The sequence below is a fragment of the Pavona decussata genome, unplaced genomic scaffold, assembly GCF_977016875.1.
Source record: "Pavona decussata unplaced genomic scaffold, jaPavDecu1.1 SCAFFOLD_602, whole genome shotgun sequence".
NCBI classification, from domain to species: Eukaryota; Metazoa; Cnidaria; class Anthozoa; order Scleractinia; family Agariciidae; genus Pavona; species Pavona decussata.
Window position 1 is genome coordinate 4143608 of NW_028145860.1, and position 12859 is coordinate 4156466.

Here is a 12859-nt window from a genome sequence, read left to right on the forward strand (position 1 = left end):
TCCATAGTTTCCTATGTTCCTGTTTTCGTTAGTTGGGCCGGGGTAGAAGGATAATGACAGAGTAGTGCGTGGGAGGAGTACACATGACTGTTTTCCATGTTAGTAGGATAGCGCTAATTAAACCGAAGTAAAGTGTAAATGGCATATCAATGCGATTTTTTACCTTTAAATTTTTTTGGAAAGAAAGAATATATAACTTTCTTTCAACAAGTGTTTCATGCAGACTGTCAGGTTGACGTAAATAATTTTTTCCTTCTAACAGTACACGGCGGTTGTTCCAAATAATGTGTTGTGAAAGTCAATACGATCTACACTGGAACACTTACTGCTCAAGTCAATTGTAAGTTCTCTCATCTGGCGAACAGGGATATTCCGAATATCTAGGTTCCCAGGAAGCAAAGGACCTGGAAGGAAAAAGTGTGTGGTTAGATCAGAGACACGAAACCGCAATGAGAGGCGTAGTATTCTGAAGGGGAAATATTAAAACAAGGAAACAAGCAAGCCTGGAGACTGATCATCTACAGTCCAGCGGGCAGACAAGGGCTACGTGTGAACAGTGAGCGTTTATCACACTTTTTTAGTTTTAACTTATAACTTGACCTCATGCATTACCGTAGTAAAGAATACACGGCACCGTCTTTCTTTCTACGATTTCGTTTCCAGATTAATGCAAATAATCCAGTGTAATAACCTAGAATAACCTAGACAGGTAAAATGTGCATACAAGAATGTATTAAGTAATTCCAAGTAATTCCAAGCTTACCAGTAGACCCAGCTGGTGTAATTTCCCTCAAGTGTTTGACCACATCAAGCCTGTTTGAACGCTTTGCCTTCATTGCCAGACAACGGATCAATCTCTTTGTCCCAGGCTCCGGATGCTCCAAGGAGGCTTGGTTCAACAGCAGACTCTGTTCCAGGTGACGAACGACCTCTTTTGGATCACACGACGGCGAAAACAGCGACTCCAACACCTTGTCGGGCAGACTCAAGGATTTGTCTTCATTTGCTGTAAAATAGACGATGAAGACACCTTTTGCTTGAGGTCGCCTTGTTTGTACTGTATAACGTTTTGCCCTGGCATAACATAACATACTGGGCCCAGTTGTTCAAGGCCCGATTAAGGTAATCCTGGATTAACGAGAATTTTGATCCGAGTTTAGTTACTGAACGATAAAGATTTTTCAAAAAGATTTCTGTCTCTCAGTTTTGACTTTAACTTTACTTTACCATTGGCTTAAAATTTTTAAAGAGCGAGCTGAAAACCTCGGTTAACTTCTAATCGTGGATTAGCGTTAATCGGCTTTCGAACAACCGGGCCCAGTAAAACACATGCATGCATGGCCATGTATGGAAAACATGGTTTACCTCAGAAGAAAAATTTAGAGGGAATAACACAGCGTGATGGCGAAATAAATAACAATAGGTAGATAAGGAGTCACACTATTTTAGGTCAATTTGTAAAAAGTAAACAAACAAACAACAAAACAAACCAAACAGTCAAGGACTTCGCAGAGAAGGAAACCTTGAACTACTCCTGTCAAGTTGACAAATCATATTTCAATTGCTCAGAACGCGGCCAACTATGCCCATGTGGTACCTAAATGTCAGATAAATGTGATTTCTCCAGTGCGAAACGCCCATCTGACGAATTTTTACAAAAATAATTGGATTGATCTGTCGATCAATTTGAGAGGAAATACTAAAGAAACAGAAATGTTACCTTCACTTGAAGGTAAAAGTCTTCCATCTCGCTCATCCTTTGCAATCTGTGATAAATAACCAAGACAAGAAAATAAAGAGTTGTTTTTGTTACGTAGAAAAGTAGTCTTCCACAACTATCAAAGCATCCTTGGGTAATTCTATTGAGACAAAATGACCGACAATAAGTAAAAGAATCTGTAATTACACGTTAGTTTGAGATCAGCAGCCTACAGGGTTAAAGTCTGAGTGCAACCTCAACACCGTTGCCTAACTCAAAAATGTCAAGGAGCCCACAAGGCCAAAAGCTGAAAACTTGGGAGCTCAACATGTGAAGTGTTAGGTGCTACTACAAAAAAAGCCCAGAGTATTTTCTTGCGTGCCCCAGCCTAACGGGCTCCTGTTAGGCAACAGCCCTGAACCTACTATAGGCTCTTCAGTTTCAAAAGGGATAGTTTAACCGGTGGCATCCGTAGGATACTACATAGGACACACATATACACGAGATAGAAGTTAGCGGTTATACTGCCCTCCATCATCGTCAACTCATTGAAGTGACTGAACAACAGATCGTCTGGCGTCAGTAACATCTCCATGAAAACATTCTGTTAAGACTATAGTTTCACGGCAAATTTGCCAGCCTTGAGGAAATACTGGAGATAACAAGACTCCTCAACCTACAAAATGTTGCGCTATTCACCGGAGAGCCGACACTGACCACATGACCGTTCCTTAAACCAGCGACTACACGAATGCACGCGGAGCTTCAAGATAAGCCAAAATCAGCCTTGAACGACAAATGATTTGTGACTATCATTTAACCTTGTATTCTATATGTTTTGAAGGTAACTTTTCTTTGCTTTTGAATAACTTCACTGGTGAATATTGTACCATTAATGAGTTGCTTTTGGAAAGTCCTAGAAAAACTAATTATATTATTCCAGCGAACTTTTCAATAAAAGTTTTAAATGAAGTGTATTTATTTACCGGTTCATCCGGGGATGCAAACCAAGTTGCAAACTGGTTGACATGAAATTTGTTTTTCAATGCAGTAGCCAACCTTCTGCAAATGATGAAATGATTGGCACTGCGCAACTCAGACTCGGACCAGAAGTGCAGGCACTCGTCTCTCTGACAACTCTGTTTGTGGTGGGTGCGGCAATATTTCACTACTCCTCTTTGGCAACAGACCGGGCAGATGACGCACAGTTCATACCTCGTATTCCTCAACCAACAGAACTCCTTGCGCATGCATTCAAGCATTAAACCCAGCTGTCTATGCACAGCACGAGCACAGGACACTTCAAACGCATCGCCAGAGGTGTTCAGACCTTCCGCTAATTCAGGACTGAGATTTCCTCTGTGAACAACAACCTCAATGGACGAGGAATGACAAAAAAGAACAACAGAGCAGTCATCGTCTCCAGAGGTGTAAAACCTGGCAAAATTTCGATACAACTGAGGGTCATCTGAGCTCCAAAATTCATCTCTGCCCCATTGAAAGAACTGCAAGATGAATCGAGGAAACAAACCTGGAGGAACTTGCCCAGATTCAAACTTAACGAAAAGAGAAGGAATTTGTGCTGTGGTAACCAACTTGATGATGTCGTGCGGTGGATGCGACATCAACATGGACGGCACCAGGTACTGGTTGCTGCATGAGGCATCTGATGAAGGCCAAGGACACAGCAAGCTGAATTTCTCCATGATTGCAATGAGGCTTTCAGAGGTTTCTTGCTGGTCTAACAAAGGACCCCAAACATGCCGCAATAGCGTTTCTTCCAGGATTCCTGTTGTCTCAAGTTTATTCCACAGTTCTGTAAACTCTTTGTCTTGGTAGTCATAAGGCTTCACTGTAATTACTTTCTTGAACACATCAATCAACCACTGAGGGTCCAAGACAACCAACTTCTTCAATTCAGGCGTGTCATCAAAATGTATCAAAATTCTCTGATCATGCAACAAGTTTAGCAATGTCACAAACTCTTGCTCCCCATCAATTTTGCACACTTCAGATGCGATTTGTCTTGCTCGTTCAACAGAAATCCACTTATGACCCTCCTTCCGAGTGATTTGGAGCGCCTTCTCATATTTCATCCACTGGACTGGAATGACCTCTTTCATCTGCAGTAGCTCCTTAGCAACAGCAAGTACTGTTTCTCGGAGGCGTGTAACTTCCGAACACTCCGATTCAAGGCCTGACTTTGTGTTATCCACCACAAACACACCACCGTACAACTGCGTTTTGTACGCTTTGGTTTGTAAAGAACCATAAACCTCACGAGCTAGTACAAAAGGATCCACTCCACCAAAAGGTTTATCCGCATGCGTACAGACTAGGAACACAGGAGGAAGTTTCTCTGGAAGCACCTTAGATTTTGATCTTGAATGCACAGGGTGGTTCTCATCTTGACTGGCTAGAGCAGCAATGGAACTCATCCAAAAATCTAGATACTCTAGGTTAGTTTTCGTGTCAAAGCTGTCTTCAATTTGCGTGAAAATCCCCTGCTTCATACCAGGTTTGGCTCTTTCGTGAGGATCTCGGCTGAGGTCGTAAACCAACAAATACATTGCTCTTGAGGTAAGAAATAGCGGGTGCGTTACATAGTACACTGATTGTCCGCCAAAATCCCACAGAACGGAATAAACATATTCTTCTTTCACTTGGTCGACTTCCTGCAGTAACTTTTTAATCAGGGTTTCTATCTCATCTGGTATCTTTGCTGACGCGAGAGGATGGACGTTTTCGTTCTTCTGTGTAGGATGAGCAACGGTGTCGGAATCTGAAACTCTGGACAACTGAACAGATTCTGTGGCATTTTCTGACGTCTCATTTAGCACAGCTTCTTTGACATCTGAAGGAAATTCAGCTAAGACATGACTACTTGCACCAGACTCGTCTGAAGAGGCCTCACTAAACTCACTGCTAACATTCACACTTGGAGCAATTGTGTCAACCAGGGGAATGTTTTCAGACTGCACAGACTCGGCGGCCCTTTCATCAAGAATGCATTCGTCCTCCTTCAAATGTTCGACGACCAATCGAGCCGCATGAAGCTCATAAGAAATTGTGTCTTCAGAATTTGACGCTTGGTCCTTCTCTCCCGCCTTCCAGACCTCAGTGGTTACTTGGAAGTACGAGGGATCAGCATCTACCCCCACAGTGCTGTCTTCGTCTGGGTTGAAGGGATTCCCCCTCAGTGATTTCTTTAGGCTGGTTTTTCCAGAGCGATCCTGTCTAATCAACATAACGGGAATCCTCTTCACACAAGTCTTTCCTTCATTAAGGGCTTTGTTGTAGGCTTCCAAGGCCAAACGGCCACGCAAATTGATCTCTGGAGGAGCCACTGCAAAGAAAAATATTGAGAGACAGAAGGGTAAAAAAGAAAAATAATTCAGAAACTACAAAAAAAAAAAAAAACAAAAAAAAAAAAACAAGAACAACAACAACAAGAACAAAAAACAAAAACATAAAAACATAAAAAAGTGTGTTATTGTATTACATTTTATGTTGACTGATCCCAAGCTGCGGAAACAGGTTGAGCTGGTCTACGCCATGGATCAAGTATGAATGTTGATGTTTTGTCAACGAAACTGAGATTCAGCGGAACATTAAACGAAAGGGTCTATAATTTGCAAACATTCATGATCACACAGTAGACCTGCACCCTCCAAAAGCTCTATTTTCACTGGACCCTGATAACCTGCAGCTGCATTGTTTTTTAAGATTGGGAGCATTGTTCTGTTGTTCGTTCTTTTGTCCTCTCGACCAACCATGTAAGACATCGAAAATGGTGCAGGTCGCCCTTGATCACAACCCTGTACTACAGGTGTAAGAATTGGTGGCCATCACGTGACCCACAATCAGTAACGTAAGTAAACAAATAACCAAGCCAAACTACGGCTACACTGGGAACAGTAGGATTGTCATTAACTTAACTTAAATTGACACGACAATAAAGCTTTTTAAAACTTCAAAAATCAAAATTTATTAGCAGTGCTAAGGAAAACTATGAAAACTAAACAATTACTGCTTTATAATGTCATCTCAAATATAATCATCAAACCCACTGATTCGCAACACAGCTTTCAACCTAACCTGTTTTTTTTCTTTATACATGGAAATACAGAGAAGTGCTCATTAAAGTGAATAATGAGAACTGTATAGAAACACATACAGATTTTAAACACGCCCATGTTGGCAATAGTTTGCTTGTTGACAGAAAATCACTGGTGAAATTTGGCCCTGCAGTGACACTAAGTGATCTTTATTTATTACTCGGGCCGTAAGGCAGACGGAGTTAAGGTTTCGGTAGCATTATCAAATTCTTTTTTCTTTTGGGGATCGCGATGGGTCGAGAGATAAGACTTCGGGCCACGAGTTATTGTTCTCGGTCTCGTTTTCTGTACTCAGCTGGTACGAGTTACGTTTTCTGTCGTGTTATCAAATTCTTTAAATTCTCGGTCGCGTTCTTTGTTTTCGGGCCGTGAGGAGTATTTACAATATGCGAGCCAGACGTGCGAGGCATAAACAAAACATGCGATTCATGCGAGGCATGAACAACCCCAACATAAACTGCTAACCGTTAAGCTAACCGGGGAGCTATTTAAGCTAACCTAAGTGCTATTTAGGCTAACTGGAGTGCTCTTTAAGCTAACCGGAGTGCTTTTTAGGTTAACCTGAGTGCCTCAAGGTTAGTTTTGTTTAACCGAAAATTTGGCTACTAAATCAGTCTATGACCTCGCGGGCCAAGATAGATAAAGATGTCTCACGTTTACTATAGAAAAACAATCAATGTAGAAACGGTTTCTGTCTTCAACTGAAAGGCGAATAACGAATGCTTTCCCCTGAATTTCACTTAAAAATATAAATAGCGAAACATTGAAAAACGTACAAGGATATAAACGTACGCGTGATGCGTAACGTTACTCTAGATCCGGGGGGGGGGGGGTACTCAACAGATGCTTGGGTAGGGAGGTGCGGCCTGTTTAAGACACAATTCTCCGATTTCCCTATCCCGTTTAAGACAGAATTCAAAATTTTCAGGCCCTTTCTAAGACATTTAACCCAAAATCACACCCTGTTTAAGACTAGAATGAAATAAGAATACACTAGCAATCTGTTTAAGCCATTAGGTCATGTAGGGATACCCTGCTTAAGACAGAAAGTGATGAAATAGATACCCCGTTCAAGACAAAACACCCTGAAAACCATACCCCATCGGGCCGCACGTCTCCGTTAAGGTCACATAAGGGAGTACCCCCCCCCCCCCCTCCGGGTCTAGATCATACCGAAAATTACGATCTGTCATTGACCCGGCGTCACATACATATTAGGACCGTACAAATGGTTTCTGTCTCTAAACGAAAGATGAAGACGTAAGGATTAAAGCCCGGGGATTATAAAAAGCATTCGTATGACAAATGTCGTTTTCCCCTGTATTTCATTCTGACTGCAAGAAGTGCAATTCTATCTGGTGGTTACTTATTGCCTCACTATATCTCTGTATCTATCTATTTGGTAGCCTGCGAGCAAGCTCTCTTGGGGGTGGGGGGCGGGAGGGGGAAAGAGGATCCTTCCCGCACCCCCAAGAGAGCTTGCTCGCAGGCTATCTATTTGGGGGAATTGGCGATGCTGGAGGTTATCACTGTTAACAGATTGTAGGCTTTACGCACCACACCGTCAAATATGGCCTGAGTATAAGCTGGAAACAGCTTCTTGTTTTCCGAAGGGATAGCAACGCGTGCGAGCCACGCGCGCGTAAAAATTGCTCCCCGCGAGGAGACGCGATGCGCGGAAGGTAGCGAAAATCGCGCACGTGAAAATTGCTCCCCGCCAGGACGCATTTTGCTTCTTTACGTGGGAGGTAGTATGCGCGCTCGCTCACGTGGAAAAATAGAGAATCTTCGTAGTCCTATTTCAAGATGTAAGTGATTTAAACTGGATAACTGTAGATGGTCGGTTACGACCGATTCTTTATTGTTGAGACCTGACTGAAACCTTAGTTCATTATATCAAGTTGTCCGCTTAAGGGGGGAATACACCTAAATTTGAATGAAATTTGAAGAGGTTTTAAGAAGAGATAGAGGAAGGAAAATGATTTTTGGAACACTAACAGACAGTTGATACCCACGTAAGAGTACCCCAGGTTGCTAGTGGACTAACTTGGTGTCCGTCTATTAATTATTAACTACAAATTCTAATTTTAAAACTTCACTAAATCTTTAATATTTCTTATTTCTCTTAATTTTACCAATCCTTCTAGAAAAACTATCACCTCCCAAATATTCAGAAATCACCCAAAAATTCACAAAACACCCCACAACATAGGTTCACGGGATTAGCGTAGGGTTTTTGGATTGCTTGAAACGTGAACGAGATATTTCCATTAGAGCCATGTCAAGTGGCGGAAAAATGACGTTTAGGTTGAATCCCCCCTTAAGCTTTCGTGTTTTTAACTTCAGACCTGACGTTGTTCTTTGGCTTCGAATTGGCAGTCATATTTAATAATATGGTCGAGAAAACAAATTTTAACAATGGAGATATAACCAGAGATGACGTAACTTGCAAGAGCTTTTGGCTTCCAAAACGTTTAACAAAATTTTGGCGGGAACTGCATTATTTTAACCGCTGTAAAATTACCGTCTGCAGAGTCCGGAGGCACGTGACCACTGATGCTTGTCCCTTCCAGTGCATGCATCACCTCACCCTCCTCTTTGTTCTTTTGTTGCTGTTTCATAATCTTCACAGCTCGCTCAGCCGTCAGTAGTGCGTAGTGCAGAATATCAAAGGTCATACGTTCTGTCTCTGGATTACGTTCCTTGTTTTCTCTTGTGTAGTTGGTCATGAAGAATGTGTGACTGGGTGAGCTACCGGTAGCTGCTGATGCTTCGTACAGGGCATGCTCACATTCCTTCTCCGTTTTTAGTGTGTCACGGTGCGTCACAACGGTGATAGGCCCAATTCCTTTTATTTAGTGTGGTAAACAAAAAGAAACATAGAAACAATTTTCCTGAGAAGTGCGCACCTGGCCCCAGTTGTTTAAAGAGCAGATAACTTCATCCAATCGATAAGTCGTTATCCAGCGCATAAAATGTACTCCAACTGATACATTTTATCCACTGAATAGCGTTTTGTGCTCGTATAATTGATCCGATCTTTGAACAACCCGACCAGATTGTTAGAAGAGAGGACGTCTGTACATGTTTCATTTTTCAACTTACATTTTCTCAGCTGATATTACACCTGATATGCTGAAACTTTGCAAGGTTACTAAAGTAAAGGCAACCTCGTTCCCAGGGCCTTTTCCCTAGCTTGGGGGTGGCCACAAGCTAGGGAAAAGGCCCTGGGAACGAGGTTGAAGTAAAGGTCCTCTTTCCAGTGCTGGTATCAGTTTTTCATTCAGTTCAATAGGCCATTTCCGAGTTGCTGTGAACCTCACTATGAAAGCGAGGCTAAGTGCGAAACGTTTCACATGAAAATTAGTTTTGTTTGCATATGAATGAAAACTAATTTTCATAACAAAAACTTTGCACATAGCCTCACTTTCATAATGAGGTTCACAGCAACTCGTTAATGGTCTATTTTAACTCATTCAAGTCTGTTGCCGCCATTTTGGAGAAGGGTCTATTAGGGACCTTGGTTTAATAGAAGAAGTAAAGTTAACTTCCTGTATTTCTCCGGCTTTTACCGAAAGATTGAAGACATAAGTAACCTACGATACCAGTGAAATTATACACCAGCATATAGAAAAGAAGCTAAACGTTACCTTTTCGGCGCAAAATATCTCGCAGTGGTTTCAGATCGTCTTTGAAAGGTCCATCGCTGAGCCACGGGTCATTTGCCTTAACAACCCAGATAACCCCGTGTAGTTGGTTTGCAAACGAGGGAGACGGGCCCATAAGGGAAGCATTGCTTTGGCCTTCTAGATCTAACGGGGGGATCACATTATCATCTGGCTGGAACTTCCCTTCCAGAATATTCCGAAACTCCACTTCCTTATTTCCGTTGAAATTAAAGAAACCACGTACATCTACCAAGCGAAAAAACATCTCTGGCAGGTAGTCTTGGAGAGTAATGGTGCCTTCTTTCACTGTAGTGCTGTCCGGGACCGAACCTTTCTCCGTTTCTCTCACAGCCCGTTCACACGTGTTGATAAAACTTCTCTTGCCTGCTCCAGGAGCTCCAAATACGCCGATCCTCAACTGGGTTACATCGTCGATTGGCAGGCCATGGAAACTGTCAGGCCTAATCTTGGTGCCAAATCGGTATTCGTAAAGCTCAGCTCGGCGAAGACGCAGTTCATGCACCAACCTTAAGCGTTGTGCTGCTTCTATTTCTCTCTCACTCAGTTTCTTCTCTTCTGCTTTTCTTCTCTCTTCCTTTTCTCGTCTTTGTTTTTCTATGAGTAAATTTTCTTTGACCTTTGCTCTCTAAAAGACAAAAAGTAGGATTATTTAATTGCGTCTTGTAAACATTGTCGGGACCGCCCCTCAATAACAACGACAACAACAACAACAAGCTTTATTTGCATGACTATGACAAATACAGTATTGCAAAAGCTATTCATACCTAATTATTGATAACTTTAAGTAAAACAAAATATAATAAATAAATAAATAAATAAATAAATAAATAAATAAAGTAACTGAAGTCTTTGTGTAAACAATATATACCAGTGGATATGCCGATTAGACACTGTTGTCTAGTATTGCTTGTTATAATACTACTTCTTTATACCTGCCCTGCATGCCACATGGGCTCCTTCACGGACTGGTGCAGAGCATCTCTTAGTCTACCTTTGATTTCGTCTAGTGACTGTGTCCATACTCCTTTCAACGAAATTCCAAGCGCCCTCATCGCTTCAAATATCTCTCTGAACTCCTAAAAAGGAAAAAATGTGATACCGCGATTAAGACTGCAAAACAGTCGTTTCTTTTCTTTTGAGGGTTTTTTGAAATCAGCGGAGGGAGACCCAAATCGCCGGAAGCGCTAACTCGAGAAGCACGCAGAGCGCCGAGAGCATGCCTATTTCTCGCGCGCGAGACTCACTCGCGGTGAGATGGATGTATTCTGTGAGTTTACTAAACCTTTTTTCAAATCTTTTATGTCGGATTGGTGGTCACTGTGTATCTTTGTTTCCTCTTTGAATGCGTGACATCTGGAAAACCAATTCACCTAATGGTTCCTGAAACATGTTGGAGGTGCGCTAGGACTCCTTTGGGCATGAGACTTCCTCCGCGGACTCCAGTTTCCCCAATAATGGCTAGTAATCGAGCCCAATGTTTCGTTTGAAGACAGTGAGTGTTCATACGACAAACCAACTCAAAAATTTTCTTCCGTTCTGCAGTCTAAACTTTCCGAGCACTTGTGGCGATCACTTTTAGTGACTACAACAGTCAACATACGTTACAACTTATCAGTTACATGTCAATAGAGTTTCAGTGTTACGTAGACGCGCATTGCACTTTGTGGACAAAACTTGGTTTGTCTGCAATATCTTAGAGAGAAATTGGCGCACAAAGCGGTCAGAGACAACTTGTGCTAGCATTTGCAGAACAATGTTCAAAGATGTATTGCTTTATTGTTAGTCACTCATCCGAAAATCTTGAATAGTGCTGTTTGAATGCGGAAACGGCAGTGGAGATGGTAAGGGTAGGGACAGCAAGACAGACTGCATGGGATTACGAAAGCGACTTAACTGAAAACATGTCAATGCGCGTTCCGAACTCCTTGAGAAAAGGGCGAGATTGTGCTGACAATGTTAGATCGCGAAGTCTATCGCCAATCGCCGTCAAAAAAAAGGAACATACCTCGATCCCGCTCTTGCTTCCCAACTTCAACATTTTCGGTTATCTCGCATGTTCGAATGATAAAATAGAAGATGTTCTTGGAATAATAGGGATTGGGAAGACGGAATTAAAAAAAAATAACACCCTATTTTTTTCTTTAGAATCTTTGCTTGATTACACTATTAATTGAACGCATGATTGTTACGGGCAATTCACTTCTTCCTCAGAAAAAGCGTATCAACTTCACCCTACAACAGCAAAAGAAACCTCAGTGCATATCAGACACATTACACTCACATCTGCGCGCCGTTGAAAGAGGTTTGATAGTATTCCGAGGTAAAAACCTACGCGTTGGATGTGCATAAAGGGGCTCGAATGTAAAATTATCGTTCTCGCGTATGAAGGAACGAGAATGATTAAGCAAATTTAATGACAACTACATGGAGAGGCCAGGCATGTTTTCTCTCGTCTCTAAGTATCAGCAATGTCTTAATTTAGATAACTTTGGCGCAAAACAGTGGCATTTTTCTTTGTCTAGCTAGACCACTGCTCAGTGTTGTAGTAAATAATCGCGTATCATACCGCTTGAGGTTAAATGAAGGCTAATAACTGTTGTGGCTGTTAAAATAACTTTTCTTTCCTTTACAGGGATGGTGATGTGACGTTCTCTTGACCTACATTCACGCGCTCGTAAACTGCGCGCGGATTTACATACATTCATGCTATGTGAGTGTTACGCTGCTATTGATGCGGCCAGTACTGTATATCAGTCACGTCTGATTAGGAAATTGTGCATCTTTCTAACACCTGCTGTACAATCCCGGTTTCATTCTTCACTGTGATTTTAACCACGCCATCATCATCAGCAACAAGTTTCAAACGAGCGATAGGAGTTGACTTCCAATCTCTCTCCAATCGTCGTGCCCCGTGTCGAGATACCCTCCATTTCTTGTCATCCTCCCAGATCTCTACGTCTTCACTTTTGTAAGAGATGACGCCATATCGCATAACAGTCGACAGCAGCACCTTCCCTCTCGGGTAGGGGGTTATTGAACCTTCCGCAAAATCTGGAGATATGGGAACATTAAGGGATACAAAAGTAGATACAGACAGCCTGATAACAGTAATGGATCATAAAATGATGTTTCAGTAAAGCTACCTCGATATATTGTTCGTTTCATCTAATTCTTTGCTGTTCTTGCGCGCTAGAAATTAGTTTTCCAAATTCTTGTCTACTGATTTTGAGTGATGGTCTAGAACCATTGTCTAGAACGTTCGATTAAGTTCGATTGGGTTTGGATATCGAACTTTGATTGAACTCTTACACAAATGTTTGGGTTCGATTAAGTTCGATTACCGAACAGTTCGA

At 41.9% G+C, this 12859-nt stretch overlaps 2 protein-coding genes across 3 annotated transcripts in view; both read right to left on the bottom strand.

The window, feature by feature from the left end:
• LOC146449496 (uncharacterized) overlaps window positions 1–12859 on the bottom strand; it is a 31792-nt gene that overhangs the window by 17910 nt on the left and 1023 nt on the right. The window lies entirely within an intron of this gene.
• LOC146449497 (uncharacterized) overlaps window positions 1–12859 on the bottom strand; it is a 124477-nt gene that overhangs the window by 2276 nt on the left and 109342 nt on the right. For both annotated transcript variants that reach the window (XM_085101832.1, XM_085101833.1), the window contains 4 exons: window positions 2686–5045; window positions 1721–1766; window positions 764–1006; window positions 327–404 (listed from right to left, as the gene is read on the bottom strand). In XM_085101832.1, the coding sequence (XP_084957958.1) occupies window positions 327–404; window positions 764–1006; window positions 1721–1766; window positions 2686–5045 (2727 nt within the window). The remainder of the gene's footprint in view (window positions 1–326; window positions 405–763; window positions 1007–1720; window positions 1767–2685; window positions 5046–12859) is intronic.